General features: G+C 37.1%; 1 protein-coding gene across 2 annotated transcripts in view; it reads right to left on the bottom strand.

The window, feature by feature from the left end:
• The window catches only part of MAATS1 (MYCBP associated and testis expressed 1), a 100,214-nt gene that overhangs the window by 81,258 nt on the left and 717 nt on the right, over positions 1-18,239 (bottom strand). For both annotated transcript variants that reach the window (XR_004286904.1, XM_032347728.1), the window contains exons 2-5: positions 12,392-12,468; positions 11,505-11,662; positions 10,676-10,759; positions 9,393-9,446 (exon numbers count right to left, since the gene is read on the bottom strand). Coding sequence is in view for 1 of the 2 variants with exons in the window: in XM_032347728.1 (XP_032203619.1) it covers positions 9,393-9,446; positions 10,676-10,759; positions 11,505-11,662; positions 12,392-12,468 (373 nt within the window). In the remaining variant the exon portion in view is untranslated. The remainder of the gene's footprint in view (positions 1-9,392; positions 9,447-10,675; positions 10,760-11,504; positions 11,663-12,391; positions 12,469-18,239) is intronic.

Genomic DNA, 18,239 nt, shown 5'->3' on the forward strand with positions numbered 1-18,239 from the left:
CAGGAGTTAGGAGTAAAGTGAAGCAAAAACCAGTGTCCAGGTTAGCCACCCTCAGAAGATGTTTGTGTCTGTGCTAAGGGTTTGGGGAGCATAATGGTGCCTGCCATCTCTTTTTTCCTTGAAGAAGCAATTCTGCTTCTTGCAGATGCACTCCAAGAAGGGGGAACCATCTCTCTCTGTATCCCAGGGGATCCTTGGATCATGCTGTCTGCTCTCAGGCTCTCTGCCCTCCTTCTCCACAGGAGCACTGCAGCACCTACAAGGCTCCACACCAGCCATGACACAGAACTCTAAAACTCCAGTCTGAGTTCTGTTGACTGTAAAAACTCACAATAATCAGCCCCGCTCATCTTCCCAGCCAGTCTCTTGGGGGAAATGATTTCCTTGTGTGGAATGTTTCACCTATGCAACACCCCCCACCACCTTGCCTCTCTCCATGATTAGGTCTCCCTTCCCTCTGCAGCACCCACCATTATTTCTCCCCCACATCACATCTGCACACCTCCAACCTTCCACGATGTGACCTTTTCTCTCCCTCTGGTGGTGTAGTTTGTTCTGTCAGTACTCAGATTTCTTGGGTGTTCAGAATAATAGCTGTGTTCAAGGAATAAGGTAAGCCTAGAGTCCTCCCATCTTTGCTCGAAAAACCAGAAGTTTTTGATTTTCATGAAGTTCAGATTACCCATCATTTCTTTAAAGGATTGTACCTTTGGTGTTACAGCTAAAAATTCATTAACATACCCAAGGGCATCTAGGTTTTTTCTTGTTATCTTCTAAGAGTTTTACAGTTCTGCATTCTACCTTGAGATCTGTGATTCATTTTGAGTTAATTTTTGTGAAGGGTGTAAGGTCTGTATCTGGATTCTTTTTTTTTTTTTTTCCCTTTTGCATTTAGATGTCCAGTTGTCTCAGCACCATTTGTTGAAAAAACTACTTTGCTCTATTGTATTGCTTTTATTCTTTCTGTCAAAAATCAGTTGGTTATATTTATGTGGGCTTACATCTGGGTTCCCTATTCTGTTTCACTGATCTGTCTTTTCTTTTCCCAATACCATTATGTCTTCATTACTATAGCTTAATAGTAGGTCTAGAAGTCAGGTAGTGCCAGTCCTCCAACTCTGTTCTTCTTCGTCAATATTGTATTGGCTGTTGTCAACACATAAGGAATATTCATATAAGCTCTAAAATCAATTTTTGATAGCCATAAAATAACTTGCAGGGATTTTGACTGAGATTACATTAAATCCATAGATGAAGTTGTGAAGACTTGATATCTTGACCATACTGAGTCTTGTCATCCAGGAACATGGAATCTTTCTCCACTTATTTAGTTCTTTTATTTCTTTCATCGAAGTTTTATAGTTTTCCTCCTATAAATCTTGTATATATCTTATTGAATTGATACCTAAATATTTCATTTTTTATGATAATGTACTGCATTTTTTATTTTAAATCCCACTTGTTCATTGCTGGTATATAGGAAAGCAATGGACTTTTGTTTATTAACCTTGTATTCTGCAGCCTTACTATAATCACTTATTGGTTCTGGTATTTTTAGTCCTTTTTCCCCAATTTTCTAAATAGATAAACATAGCATCTGCTAACAAAGACAGATTTCTTCCTTACCAATCTTTGTAACTTACTTTCTTTTCTTGTCTTACTGCATTAGCTAGGACTTTTATGATGTTGAAAAGAAGGAGTGAGAGGGGACAGCTTTGCCTTGTTTCTGATCTTAGTGGAAAAGCTCTGAGTTTCTCAACATTTAAGTATACTGTAAGTTTTTTGTACATGTTCTTTATCAAGTTGAGGAAGTTTCCTTCTAGTTCTAGTTTACTCATAGTTTTTATCATGAACAGGTATTAGATACAGTGAAATACTTTTTCTGCCTCTATTAATGTGATCATGTGATTTTTCTTGTTTAGCCTGTTGATATGATGGATTATACTAACTGATTCCCAAATGCTGAATTAGCCTAGTATCAGCCTGGTTGTAGTGTATAACTCTTTTTATACACTGCTGGATTTGATTTGCTAATACACTGTTGAGAATTTCTGTGCCTATGTTCATTGGTCTGCAGTCTTCTTTCAATGTCTTTGTCTGTATTTTGGTTTTAGAATAATGCTGGCCTCATAAAGTTAGAAAGTATTCCCTCTTCTTCTATTATCTAAAACAGATTGTTGAGAATGGTATCATTTCTTCCTTAAATGTTTGGTAGAATTCACCAGTAGACCCATCTGAGTCTGGTGCTTTCTGTTTTGGAAGGTTATTAATTATTGATTTAATTTCTTTAATAGATACAGGTCTATTCACATTGTCTATTTCTTCTTGTGTGAGTTTGGACAAATTGTGTCTTTCAAGCATTTTCTTTTTAAAAGGAAAAGATTTACCAGAGAAAGAGAGCAGAGTGAGAAAGAGAGAATGAGTGGGCTGGGGGAGGGGCAGAGGGAAAGGGAGAAGCAGGCTCCCAGCTGAGGAGGGAGCCTAGACTCAATCCTGGGATCATGAACCAAACTGAAGGGAGACACCTTTTTAAAAATAAAATAAAATAAAATAAAGATTTTATTTATTCATAAATAAATAAGAGAGAGAAAGAGAGACAGAGGGCGCCTGGGTGGCTCAGTGAGTTAAGCCTCTGCCTTCAGCTCAGGTCATGATCTCAGGGTCCTGGGATCGAGGCCTGCATCGGGCTCTCTGCTCAGCAGGGAGCCTGCTTCTCCCTCTCTCTGCCTCTCTGCCTACTTGTGATCTCTCTCTATGTTTCAAATAAATAAATAAAATCTTAAAAAAAAAAGAAAGAAAGAAAAAGAAAGAGAGACAGAGAGAGCAAAGGCAGGGAGAGCAGCAGACAGGGTGAGGGAGAAGCGGGCTTCATGTTGAGCACGGAGCCCAACATGGGGCTTGATCTCAGGACCTGGAGATCATTACCTGAGCCAAACGTAGACACTTAACCATCTGAGCGTCAAGAAATTAGTCTCTTCATCTAGGTTACCAAATTTGCAGGTACTGTTATTCATAGCATTCCTTTACGTTTTTAACATCAATAAAATCTGTAGTGAGGTCCTTGTTTTCATTTCTGATATTAGTAAATTGTGTCCTCTCTCTCTGTTTTTTTTTTCCCCCAGTTAACCCAGCTAGAGGTATCAATTTTTTTTTTTAAGATTTTATTTATTTATTTATTTATTTATTTATTTGTCAGAGAGAGAGAGAGAGAGAGAGAGAGAGGGAGAACACAAGCAGGCAGAGCAGCAGGCAGAGGCAGAGAGAGAAGGAGGCTCCCGCTGAGCAAGGAGCCCGATGTAGGACTCGATCCCAGGACACTGGGATCATGACCTGAGCTGAAGGCAGCAGCTTAATCAACTGAGCCACCCAGGTGTCCCTAGAGGTATCAATTTTAGTGATCTTGTTGATGAACCAGCTCTTGGCTTCACTGACTTTTTTCTATTGATTTCCTTGATCAATTCCATTGATTTATGCTCTAATTCTTTTTGTTTCCTTTCTTTTGCTTTGGATTTAATTTGCTCTTCTCTTCCTAGTTTCCTAAGGTGAAAGCTTAGATGATTGGTTTTAGTTATTTTCTAATACATAAATTCAATATAAATTTCCCTCTGAACACTGCTTTCAATGTACTCCACAAATTCTGATAAACTGTATTGCCATTTTCATGAAGCTCAAAATACTTTTCAATTTCTGTGGAGATTTCTTCTTTCTCCTTTGTGTTATTTAGAAATGTATCATTTAATCTCTACATATTCAGGAATTCTGCTACCCTTCTGTTACTAGTTTCTGGTTTAGTTCCACTGTGGTCTGACAGCAGACACTGTATGATTTCTATCCTTTCACATTTGTTAAATTGTGTTTTATGGCCCAGAATGTAGTCTATCATGGTGAATGTTCCATGTGAACTTGAGAAAAATATGTATTCTGTAGTTGTTGGACAAAGTAATCTATAGATATCAATTACATCCAGTTGATTGATGGTGTTGTTGAGTTCAACTAGGCCCTTACTGATTTGTTGCCTGCTAGATGTGTCCATTTCTGCTAGAAGGGTGTTAAAGTCTCCAACTATGATAATGGATTCATCCATTTCTCCTTGTAATTCTATTAGCTTTTGCCTTATGTGTTTGACATTCTGTTGTTAGGTGCATACATGTGAAAGAATGTATGTCTTTTTGGAGAACTGAGCCTTTTATCATTACATAATGCCTCTATTTATCCCTGATAATTTTCCTTGCTTTGAAGTCTGCTCTTTTTGAAATTAGTATAACTACTGTAGGTTTCTTTTAATTAGTGTTGGCATAATGTATTTTTCTCCACCCATTTAATCTATAGGTGTCTTGGGGCACCTGGCTGGCTCAGTCAATAGAGCAACTCTTAGATCTTGGGGTTGTGAGTTCAAGCCCTAAACTGCGTATAGACATTAAAAATAAAATTTTTAAAAAAGATTTTATTTATTTATTTGACAGAGTTCACAAGTAGGCAGAGAGGCGGGCAGGGGGTGGGGAAGGAAGCAGGCTCCCTGGTGAGCAAAGAGCCTGATGTGGGGCTTGACCCAGGACCCTGAGATCATGACCTGAGCTGAAGGCAGAGGCTTAACCCCTTGAGCCACCCAGGTGCCCCAACATTAAAAATAAAATCTTAAGAAGAATCTATAAGTGTCTTTATAGTTAAAGTGGGTTTCTTAAAAAAAAAAAAAAAAAGAGAGAGAGAGAGAGAGAGAGAAAAAGAGAACAAGAAAGAGACTCTTTTAACTATTGAGCACAAATTGGTAGTTACCAGAGGAGAGGTAGCTGGAGGTATGGGTAAAATAAATCATGGAGATTAAACAGTACATTTATTATGCTGAGCACCAAGTAGTGTATAGAACTGTTGTATCACTACACTGTACAGGTGAAACTAATATAACATTGTATGTTAACTATACTGGAAAATTGAAAAACTGAATAAAATAAAAAATAAAGTGGATTTCTTATTGACAATATATAGTTGGTTCTTGTTTTTTGATCCATCCTGACTATATCTGTCTTTTAATCGGTACATTTAGAACACTGATGGTCAAAGTGATTGTTGATATATTTGGATTAAGGTCTACTATATTTGTTACCATTTTCTATTTGTTGCTCTTGTTTTTTGTTCTTATTTTGTCTTCTACCATATTTCTGCTTTTTATGGCTTTAGTTGAACATTTTATATGATTTTATCTTTTTTATTAAGTATTATTAGTTATATTTCCTTTTTTACTTTTTTTAGTGGTTGCTCCAGAGCTTGCAATATGTATTTAAAACTAATCCAAGTCCACTTTCAAATAACATTATATTCCTTCATGGGTAGTGTACACACCTTATATAATAACAAAATAATCCTAATTCTTCTCTTTCACCTATCATTGCTGTCATTTTACTTTATATAAGCATACATAAGCAAACACACACACACACACACACAGTTGAACCCTGAACAACATAGGTTTTAATCACATAGATCCATCTATACGTGGATTTTTTTCCTAAATACAATATGGTACTGTAAATCTATTTTCTGTTATGATTTTCTTAACATTGTAAAAAATATAGTACATAATATATACAACATACAAAATATGTATGTGTTAACTGACTGTTTATATTATTGGTAAGCCTTCCAGTCAACAATAGGCTATGAGTAGGTTAAGTTTTAAGGAAGTCAAAAGTTATGCATAGATTTTCAGTATGCCAGGGTCAGTACCCTTAACCTTCATATTTTCAAGAGTCTACTGTGTATCAACTATATATGTTTCCAAACACATCGTTGCTGTTATTTTGAACAAACTGTCAACTGTTAGATTAAAAAAATAAAACTTTTCATTTTACCTTCATTTATTCCTTCTCTCTAAAGAACATCTTTTAACATTTCTTATAAGGCAGGTCTAATGGCAACAGATTTTCTCAATTTTTGTTTGTCTGAGAAAGCTTTTATTTCTCCTTCACTTTTAAAGGTAATTTCATACGATACAGAATTCTAGGTTGATTTTTTTCTCTCTCTCAACACTTTAAATTTTCATGTCTCTCTCTTCTTGCACATGTGATTTCTGAGAAGTCAGAAGTAATTTTCATCTTTGTTCCTCTGTAAGTAAGGTATTTTTGTCCTCTAGATTCTGTCAAAATTTCTTCTATATCTTGATTTTCTTTAGTTTGAATAAGATATGTCTTATCAGTGAAAAGTAATTATCAGTAAGAGAAGTGTACTTCTTTTGGCATTTATCCTGCTTGGTATTCTCTGGGCTTCCTAACTCTGTAGTATGATGTCTGATATTAATTTGGGGAAGTCCTCAGTGATTGTTTCAAATATGTCTTCTGTTCCTTTCTCTCTTTCTTCTTCTGGTATTTCCATTATACATTTATTTTATCTTTGTAGTTGTCCACAGCTCTTGGGTATTCTGTTCCTTTTTTCAGTCTTTGTGTCTTTATTCTCTTTGCTTTCCAGTTTTATGACTTTCTATGGTTCTAACTTCTAGCCCCAAAATTCTTTCCTAAGCTATGTCCAGCTTACTAGTGAGCCCATCAAGGGTATTCTTCATTTCTGCTATAGCATTTTTTATTTCTAGCATTTTTTAAATTTAAGATTTCCTTTTCTCTGTTTACACTGCCTATCTGATCTTGCATGCTATCCACTTTATCCATTAGACCTCCTTAGCGTGTTATCATAGTCGTTTTAATTCTTGATCTGATAATCCAACATATCTCCCATGTCTGGTTCTCATGCTTATACTGCCTCTTCAAATTGTTTTTTGCCTTTCAGTATGCCTTTTGATTCTTGACTGATACACATAATACTGGGTGAGAAGAACTACTGTAAATAGGCCTTTAGTAATGTGGTGGTGAAGTGGGAAAGAGGGGGAAAATAAGTATTCTATTGTCCTGTGATTATGTCTCAGTCTTTTGGTGAGCCTATGCATATGGACTGTGAATTTCCTAAGTGTTTCCCAGTTTTTTCTCCATCTGTCCCCTCCCCAGGTTGGGCAAGATGGTTAGAGAAGGATAGAATTGCATATTATCCTTCCCCCAGGTGAGTTAGGCCATAGTAATTCCAGGAGCTTAGACTCTGGTTAACTAGTTTCTCCTAATAACTGACCTTGTTAAGAACACAGTGCTCTGGCATATTTCAAAATAGTTCCCTTTCCACTCCCCACATGAGGGGCTTTTTCCCTAAACCCCCTTTGAGAACCTAGTTGAGCTCCTGGAGGTAAATCTCACAAAATTGTGGGAGCTCCAATGACTAGGTCCCCCTAAAATTTAATTCTCAGAGCCTCCAACAACTCATCAATTTTTTTTAAAGATTTTATTTATTTGACAGGGAGAAAGAGACAGCGAGAGAGGGAAAACAAGCAGGGGGAGTGGGAGAGGGAGAAGCAGGCTTGCCACTGAGCAGGAAACTCGATGTGGGGCTTGATCCCAGGACCCTGAGATCATGACCTGAGCTGAAGGCAGACACTTAACAACTGAGCCACCCAGGCGCCCTGCAATTCATCAGTCATCGTTCAGGTTTTCCTATCTGGAATTGGTTTCTGGAGTCGTTTCCACTCATGAATCTCTGGGATCCTGGGAATCCATGCCTGTCTGACACTCTAATCTTAGGGCAGCAGTTTGCCCTGAATCCTCCCCTTTCTTACAGATCCAAGAAAAGTTGTTGCTTTTTCAGTTTGTTCCGCTTTTTACTTGTTGATAGGACAGATGGCAACTGCCAAGCTCCTTACATGTGGAACTAAAACCTGCCACTGAACTTTTTAAAAATGTTAACTTTTTATCCTTTTCACCAAGATGCTTACATGAGTCCAAAGTAGAGTCCACGGCCAACCATGAAAGGCTGGAGAAGGCCAGCTGGTCCCCCAGACAATTCCATCCCTGCTAAAGTAAGGTGAATTATCCTCATTGCTCAGAAATTCAACCCTGCCAGAATCCCAGAGCTGATTGCATTCAGGGATACTGATTAATTCCTTAAAAACTTCTAAGAGAGTATCTAAGATGTCAACTGTTATGGTTTAATTCTTATAGGGAATCTCTCATGTCACAGTTATTTAGAAAAGAAGAGGCTTAGTGTTCATCACTGTCAACCCGGAACTCCCCACAATTAAACAACTTTTAGACCTGACGTAAATATTACCTCCAAAGTAGATGATCCACTAAGCCTGCTTTCAAAGAGTTATCAAAGATATCTATAGGGCTCTCCCAATCTCATATGTTCCTCCTTTCTCATACAGAGCATTTCACTGAAAACAAGTCTGCAGCCATCCCTGAGTAAACTGACACCACACAAAGTTGCTCTCTCTAGGGGGAGAGCAAGAAATCTATTCTCCATCTGTATAAGAGCCAAAAGTATCCATGCATAGTCTTAAAAAATCAGAGGAGAGGGGCACCTGATTGGCTCAGTCAGTGAAGCATCTGCCTTTGGTTCAGATCATGATCTTGGGATCAAGCTCTGTGTCAGGCTCCCTGCTCAGTGGGGAGTCTACAAACCACCCCCCCACTCATGCACTCCCTAATAAATAAATAATATTTTTAAATAAATAAATAAATAAATACTCAGAGAATCAGGATCATAACTGGCACTTATCTTGAGGATTACAGGCATTTGATAACATCTATTCATAAAATACTGTATCATTAGGATATCCTTTAAATACTTGTTTGAAAGCCAAGCCCTATCCAAATTTCTGTTCAGAAATCTGAGACCTTAAGAAAGGTTTCTTTTCCTGATCATTTCAATGATTTCTCTTGTACACACATTATGTTATACTGACACAGGAAACAGTAGAGCAAAACAGTACAGCCCTAAAACAATACTGGAGAACTGCACATTCATTCCAGCTTTGGCCCCTGTCCTTTACTTTTCTGTCACCTTGGGCCATTCCTCTCTGGGACAAAAACCATGTTTTGTTGATCATTGTATATTGAATAACCTTGTGTATATTAGATGATTATTAAATTATGAACTTCCAGTACTCAAAAACTATTTCATAACTGATTACTTTTCTCGATAAAATACTGAAGAGCTGTTGCCAAGTAAGTTGTGTTTCAGGGAAGCAAAGAGGATATTTAAAGCATTTTTTAACTTGTATTTTTACCTAAATGTGTAATAAGAAATACATTTTACATCATAATCATTACATATGAACATATGTATATATCTATCCAAAACAGAAACTATTAGCAAAAAGGCAATTTACCTTCAAAGTATCTGATGCTTTTGGTTATTTTCTATTTCATTTTCTAAAATGCTATTCATGACCCACTAAAATATGTCATGACTTTCTAATGATTTGTCATCTGGAATTTGAAAAATGTTGATTTAGAGAACTATCTTCTGGAAACAAATATGGGAACAAACAGAAAAAAAATTGTAAAATAACGGTTACTTACTTGGTTGCTGCAAAAACGACATTGAATGGCATCTGTTGAAATGGAAGGAAAGGTCTGGTGGAGAAAGACAAAAACATGTGGAACTTTTTCATTGTGTGCTCTCTGGGCTTTATTCCAACTCTCATATTAGTCCCTTAAAATCAGTGAGCTTGAATATCCCGTATTGGTAATCCTCAAATCTGGACAAACACAAAATCACTGGAGAGTGGGGGAGATTTTGTTTAAAATGCTAATTACCAAGTCTAGCCCAGGAGATCCAGGACATTTAAGATAGAGCTAATGAATCTGCATTTGTAATAAACATTCCAGTGTTTTCCCTGCAGATGGTAAACAAGCCACAGTTTCAGAAGCAATGCCTTATACCTGGGCTTCAGCTGGTCATCGGTTCCCAGCAACTTCAGTTCCCTGAGACATTGCGAAATTCGCAATGACTTAGTTTTAAAAACTACCCCCAGAAAGTCTAGGAATTGAGTATACTATGTTGAAAATTTAACACTTCTCTAAAAAGTCAGCGTTATAAAGCTTCTCTAAAGAGGTTGCTTACAAATAACAATGTGGATAACAAATTTACGTTCTCAAGAAAGCTTATGTACATATGGCATCACGACTGTTTTTCTAACCACATAAGACCTATAGAGAGATCCTCATTTTATTTTAACCCAACTACAGGATTATCACATGAATACTGATCACAAATGAAACAAAGTGAAATTTTCGACCATGTTGGTTTTGACAACACTCACACAAAGACAGTGAATGTTGCCTATTTGTCCACTTATCACAATTTCCCATGTACTATGACTGTCATGATGAATCTGCTATATCTCATTTGATTTGATGACTTCATTTTGTTCTCAAATTTACATTCTTACTTACAGCTAGTATCTCTGATGTTAGGCAGATTTAGCTGGAATCCCAGATCTGCCACTTGCTAACTTAAGAAACTTCAAGCAATTTATTTTTCCTCTCTTGGTCTCAGCTTCCTTATTGATAAAGAGGGATAATATATCTTATCCTACAATTCTGTTATAAAAATTGATTATATAGAGTGCCTGCCTCGCTCACTTGGTAGAGCATGCAACTACTGATCTTGGGGTTGTGAGCTAGAGCCCCTCGTTGGGTGTAGTTTTACAATCTAAAAAAAAAAAATGATTATAGATATAAAGCACTTAAACTGGTACCTGACACACTGCATGCACTCAAAACTGATAGCTGCTAATATTATCATAAAAGACATTTTCTAATAATATCAGGGCTCATTTTCATTAGTAATTACTTTTTACCTTTCAAAATATTTGTAGCGATTCCTTCCAGTAACTTCAGGATCTTCATAAGTCTCTTTAGTCATCTGAAAAGACTCACCAGTTCTAAAATGAAGCAGAAAAACATTATTAAAGTCTAATGTGTCATTTTCAAATATAATTTCTATTTCATATTTTTATGTCTATAAAGTAGGAGATGCACAGAGTATCTGAGACTGAGAGCAAAGTCATCTATAACATGCATCTGACTGACCTACATCTCAGACTACATAATAATTACTTTCCCTGAGCCAGGAAACCAGGGGCTAAAAAGAGGAAGGAAGAGTAAGAAAAAAGTGGGTTTATGAAATCTCACATATGAAAATACACACTTTTAATTAATAGTATATAGGAATAACAGAGTTTTAAGAGAAACTTTTTATGTCCAGGCTGAAAGGTAGCTTTTTAAACTTACTAGCCATGATTTGTAAATAATTAAAAGAATAAAGAATTCAAGAGACTTGTCTCTGAAGGTGCTTTGGCTACAAATCTCCAAATATATATATATTTAGATACTAGCAGAAGGGTATAGTTGCAATTTCTAAGATGGATCAAAGAAACAAATTCAGTCACTTCTACCTCTACCTTTGGTGGCAAATTGTCATTTAATATATATATTCACTCCAAGCTTCTGAGAATATCTACTAACTATAATCCCATAACCTTTGCCCCTGAATCAGGTCTCTTTTGGTCAATTGACCCTGGTGTAACATCACAATTGTACTTTTAAAAAATGCAGAATAAAAATTCTTAAGAAGAAAAACACCTTTATTAAAAACATGATTAGCAGCCAAAGCTACCTGACACTTACGTGGTAAGCTGCCTGAGGGCTTCTCTGTGTTTCTCCTCCTGTCCTTTCCATTCCCGGCAGATGAATGGTGGGACAGGGTCTGCCTTGCTCCAATAGAGAGAATATCTTGGATAATGGATCAGGTTACTGAACATGGTTCTAAACCTGGGAACTTTTCTCTAATATTAGGACAGGCAGATAGGGAGGAAAAGGACAAAATCTTACCATCAGATTTTCTTAAAAATTTTCTTTTATTTGACAGACAGAGATCACAAGTAGGCAGAGAGGCAGGCAGAGAGAGAGCGGGGAAGCAGGCTCCACACTGAGCAGAGAGCCCAATGTAGGGCTCGATCCCAGGACCCTGAGACCATGACCTGAGCTGAAGGCAGAGGCTTTAACCCACTGAGCTACCCAGGTGCCCCACCATCAGATTTTCTAAAGCATTTTATTTATTATTATAAATTTTGAAAGGTACAAAAACAGCGTCTATGGCATAGAAAGAAGGGTAATTGTATATGAATAGAATATCTCTAGAAAGATACCCAAGAAACTGATGGCAATGGATGATTATAAGAAGGGGGATGAGGGACAGAATTTATTTCATACTATATATGTTTCTGTACTATTTGAATTCTTTTAACACAGGCACATATAACTTTTCCCACTGAAATAAATTAGGTTATAATGAGTCCTTTATTCACTATTAGTTAATTAATTAATCAATTAATTAATCTTCACAGTATCTTCAAGTATCAAGATGTCTTATCCCATAGTAATCATGGCAGAGTGATTTCTGCAGAATACAAAATCCACTGGAAATCTCATGATTAGTCAGTCTGATTAGTGTGGTTAGCAAAACTAGATGGTTCAAGTTCATTAGGTGGCCTTAGTCATTGAATTAGACCTACCAGTCTGTTTCGAATCAGGTTAGCTTGGATAGTTGCCTGTGTATGGTCTTTCTCACTCGACACAATAAACAATGGATCTGCAAAATAAACAATAAGGTGGTATAAGGAATGGAATATATCTAGACTGAGAATAATAGCAAAAAAATGTAACTTCTTAATTGGAAAACTAATTACAAGATTTAGATATTGCCTAACTCTACAGAAGCTCATTGCCCTGTTACTCTGTCACCAGTGAGAGTCTGTTAGATGCATTTCTCCTCCGTATATTCCAAAGTCAGGATATAGAATTAGAAGGCAAAAAGTAGGCCTGATATGTTCTCAAGCACCAGAGCATAAATACGCCATCTTTTCTCTCAGACCGCTTTCTCTTACCCAGACCACTTTCTGGGTCTAGGTGGCCCAAGAAATACTCTAAGATATATACACTAACTACGCCCCTTTGCAAGTGAAAGAAATAACACACTGCAGCACTACCTCCCATATTCAGTACAAGGGAAAGATAAAAACTCTTAACAACATGTCACCTCAGAATTGATAAACATAATAAGAAAATGTCATTCTCTAATAATAAATAAATAAAATCAGCTATAATTCACTCCTTAAATTTAGAAGGATGTTGATGATGGGACAAAGTTTTTTCTCCAAAGTTCAACAAAAGGTTACCCTGTTATTGTAAGTATGGGTTTGTTAGGTATATCTTTAAAGCAATGAATAATATTTATGATTTATTATGCCATCTCTTAAAATGAAATAACATGATATTAAATTCATAAGCAACCTTCAGATAGAGGTTTGATTTCCCAAGTAGGTATCTCTTTAGAAACAAATACCCTGGCCAACTAGTCTATATGACTTGGCAATATATTTCTTCTCAGGAATTAATAATTGTTATTGTGATTTATAAGTAATTTAAATTTAATTTAATTTAGATAATGTGAGTCAATTCCTAGAGTCTAATAACTCCTCAGTTACCAAACAAAAATGATATATTGGATGCAGATTTTTAATATTCTCCCCAAGGTTGAAAAACTACAAGAGGCTTAGCTCTCTTTCATTCAAGAAAGATTTATGGACAGGTTACTATGTTCAAGGTGCCTAGAACATATCAAGAAAAAGATAAAGATCCCTGACTTCATGAGAGACAATAAACAACACAACAAATTGGCATATTATATAATATGTTAGAGGACAGTTAAGTGCTACTAAAAAAGTGGGGAAAGAGCAGATAAGGGAAATTGGGTTGCAATTTTACACAGAATAGTCAGGGCAGACCAGGCCTCATTGAGGGATGACTTTTTTTTTTTTTAATGATTTTATTTGTTTGTTTGTTTGTTTATTTGACAGAGAGAGAGGGAGGGAGAGAACAAGCAGGGAGAGCAGCAGAGGGAGAAGCAGGCTCCCCGCTGAACAGGGAGCCCAATGTGGGACTCAATCCCAGGACCCGGGGATCATGACCTGAGCCAAAGGAAGATGCTTAACCTCACTGAGCCACTCAGGTGCCCCAAAGGGTGGCATTTAAGGAGACTTGCAAGTGGGGAGTTGACTACAGAGTTATCTGAAGAGCATTTGAAGCAGAAGAAACAGAGCAAAGGCCCTAGGATGGCAGCATGCCTGATGTGTTTGAAGAACAGCAGAAACCAACAGGATTGAAACAGAGTGAGAGGGGCAAAATAGGGTAGATAAAAGGTCAGGCAAGTTATCACGGGCCTAGATCACATGGGGCTTTGTGGACCACTGAAAAGACTTTGGCTTTTAATCTGAGTTAGGTGGGAAACCATTGTAAGATTTTGAAACAAGATGTGATAAAATCTGACTTACATTTTAAAATGTTCATTGTAGGGGCTCCTGGGTGGCCCAGTTGGTTAAGTTTCAGCTCAGGTCATGATCTTGGGGTTGCAGAATTGAGCCCCACATAGGGCTCTGTACTCAGTGTGGAGTTTGCTTGGGATTCTCTCCCTTTCCCTCTAGTCTCCTCCTCTACCTCTCTACACCTCTCCCCCACTTAACTCATATGCTCTCTCTCTCTAAAATAAATAAATAAAATATTTTAAAAAATAATAAAATGTTCATTGTTGCTGCCCAGTGAAGAACAGATAGCATGGAAACAATCGAAAAGACAGGGAACCTATTAGGAGGCTCATGCAGTGAGCCTAGAGAAAAAATAATGTTGATGGCAAGAGAACTTATGAAATGGGGCAGGATTTTAGATATATTTTTAAGGTTGGACAGAGAGGACTTATTAGTGGATTGGAATGGTGTGTGTCAGAGAGAGAGAGAGATGAGACAATGACGGCTCCAAGATTTTTCGACTTAGCAATGTATTGGGCTGGATGGATGGAACTGGAGGAGATTATGCTGAGTGAAATAAGTCAAGCAGAGAAAGTCAATTATCATATGGTTTCACTTATTTGTGGAATATAAGGAATAGCATGGAGGACATTAGGAGAAGGAAGGGAAAAATAAAGGGTGGGAAACCAGAAGGGGAGATGAACCATGAGAGACTATGGACTCTGGGAAACAAACTGAAGGTTTTGGATGGCAGGGTGGGGAGGGATGGGTTGGTCCAGTGAGGGGGTATTAAGCAGGGCACATACTGCATGGAGTACTGGGTATTATATGCAAACAATGAATTATGGAACACTACATTAAAAACTAATGATGTACTGTATGGTGACTAACATAACATAATAAAAATAATGATAATACAAAAATAAAGTATGGGGCTGGTATCAATTGACACAGGAAAGCCTGCGATGGTGCAGGTTTGTAGGTAGAACATGAAAAGCATGCCTTAGGCATCTATTATATGTCCAAGTGGAGAAATGAAGCAGGCAATTTGATATAAGAATCTAGAGTTTGGGAGAGAAGTCTGGACCAGTGATACGACTTTGGGAATCATCACCCTTAGATATACTCTTCTTCAACTGCAGCACCCAAATCCACACCTATGATTCAAGTTGAGAAGTGATGAAAACTGGGCTGATTAGGAATGATGACACCATATTCTATGGCCCCAAATTACAGGCTAGTGAATCTGAAGGCTGAATGAATGCACCTGTTTAAAGGGGAAAAGGCTATAGCTTCAACACATCTGATATATTAGGAATAGTATAGGACAAAGGGAAATTTTTTAAAAGATTTATTTATTTATTTATTTGACACACGGGGAGAGAGAGAGAGAGAGCATAAGCAGGGGGATTGGCAGGAAGACACTTAACTGACTGAGGCGCCCAGGTGCCCCCAAAAGGAAATTTCTATTCATACTCTTACTTTAAGTGATTTAAAAGATGTCACTGGGTCTTTGGTTCCACCCGTGTTGTTCATTTTAAATGAGTTTAGGCTGCATTTCTCCTAAATCTGAATAATAAATTATAAACCATTCTCCTCTTCTACCCATAAGGAGTACAAAGACATGTGACCTATAGAAACATTCCTGCCATCCATAGAAGATAATGGCATAATACTGTAGGATTTATGGCTACATTCTGCAACATACCCCACAACTGTGATCATAATCAATGCTCAAAAGGCAATAGAAAGACCTCTGAGATGCCCAGGTAATAGTACTCACCAGGTATCACTTGCTTATTCCTGGACAGGTATTAAGTACTTTAGATGCAACACTCCATTTAATCCTTTCAAAAAGTCAATGAGATAGGCACTAGGCCTCCTTTTTATAGGGGAGGAAACTGAGGCTTCAAGAAATTAGCCACTTACTGACAGTTAGAATTTCAACTCCAATCCTTCTGGTTCCCAGGCCCAATATTATCGAAACCCCATGAATTTTATGGGTGGAAGTTTGCCACAGAAACCATGGGAAAGCCCCTCAGCCAATTTAACCGTACTGTAGAAACTGTTCTGGCACGCTTAGGAAGTTATCACAACCAAGTAATCATGAGAAGAAGTGTATAAAACCCCAAGACAGAAGGATTACTTTTAGGCAAAAATATACTAAATTGCATATTCTGGGGGGGAAAAAAAGGAGGAAAGAGCTTATGATATATCTAGAAAGCATTTTAAAACATTTTTGGAAGCTAGAAAAACTGTATCATACAGTTAAAAGGCTTTCATTATCAGGACTACTGTATATGTAACTATATATATACTGTATATGTATGTAACTATATATATAGTTATATATACTACTGTATATATAACTAATAATGTACAGATTCAGCAAAGTGACAATGTACACTGGTCACTTCAAGAGGCACTTGAGAGACACAAAGCATTTACCAAAAAACTGAGTTAAATGCAAAATGGTATATAAATGAGGTAAAATCTACTAAGAAAATGATGTTAACTCTAAAATACCAAAAAATGGAAGGCATCTGAATCAATCTTAATTGCTAGAGTGATCAGAAGAGTAAATATTACATTTAATGAAGGCACCCAAAGCTTCTTAGAGGAGCAAAAGCCTTGCAGACAATTAACTATGGTGAAAAGTCCATTGGGTTTGAGGGGTGGGGACGGGGGAAGCATGAAAAAGTTGGAAAGGTGTTCACATGTATACCACTGACCACCACACCGACGCTAGCACAGTTCTGTCAGGGTGGAAACTGGACCCAAGTCAGTCACTTCACTGGCTTGTCAACAATCTATCTTATTTCTCTCTTCAATTTTCAGCTTAGATACATGAGGTCTCTATACAATTGGTGATAAGCTTTAGGATAAGAGGTCATGTAGACTGCCACCCCAGTACCCATCACAGTAAGAGAAATCCATAAAGAAGTGGCTTCCTGTCAGATGGAAGAAGGAAACATATGCACAGAAAAAAGCAAAGGTTAGAGTTGATAGCTAAAATACAGGATGCTCCGTTAAATTTCATATAGGCAATGAATAACTTTTCATATAAATAGATCCTAAATATTGCATGGGGCTAAAAATTTGTATTAAAATATTATTCATTGCTTATTTCAAATTCAAATTTAACTGTGCATCCTGTACCTTTACTTGCTAAATCTGACAACCTAAACAAGGTAAAAAACCATAAGGTCCAAGAAATCAGGCAGAAGGGCACCACAACTTAGTTCTGACCTTCCTTGTCTTGGTTCTACTTTGTCCTAGCTAAACTATGCTTCCTGTCCATTAATAGCTGTGAGACTCTCTGTTTTATTGGAACAATCCAAACTTTATTTGGCCTGTTTTGAGTGGGTTTCTGTTCCTTGCAAGGAACATGGAAACATTTAGCAATCCTTCTGCAAAAGCGAAAGAGAAAGAGAGAAAGCAATACTTTTAAGGATAAAAGAGACAAGAAGCTTGATAAATTCTTTGCCTGTCTTTACTGAAGAGGTCTATCCAATTTCCAAATTACCTTTGAAACCAACGTGATGTTTTTACAGTTTACCAGACTTATTTTTACAAGATGAAACCAAGAGTGAATAAAGAAAACCACTGCCCATAATACCCAAGCAACCCATTACACAGTCCCTATACTAGGAAATGGGTAACCTCTGGATACCCATCCAAAGATGATCCTGGGAATCCTAAAGGAGCTACCACATGATTAAAAGCAATGCAGGGTTCAGGAGAAGAGCATGGGATCAATGAGGGCAAAATTAGAAAAATCATGTTTAACTGATTAAAATTCTTATAATAGTAAATTCAAAATTCAGTAAGGTTTTTTGTGAAGCAGCTCGCATATGTACCAACACTGATGATGATAAGCCTGCAAAACTGTATAAAACAAGTACCTAAAGAACTCAAGGAACTTAAAGATCCAGTAAAAGAAACAGAATATCAACGGACAAGCATAGTACTGAAACAAACTGGGCCTGCCTTTACTGACCCAAAAGAATCCAGCGGACATAGTTTATAAGCAATGCTTTGATGAGTAACAATAAGTTTT

This window comes from Mustela erminea, chromosome 1 (assembly GCF_009829155.1).
Source record: "Mustela erminea isolate mMusErm1 chromosome 1, mMusErm1.Pri, whole genome shotgun sequence".
NCBI classification, from domain to species: domain Eukaryota; kingdom Metazoa; phylum Chordata; class Mammalia; order Carnivora; family Mustelidae; genus Mustela; species Mustela erminea.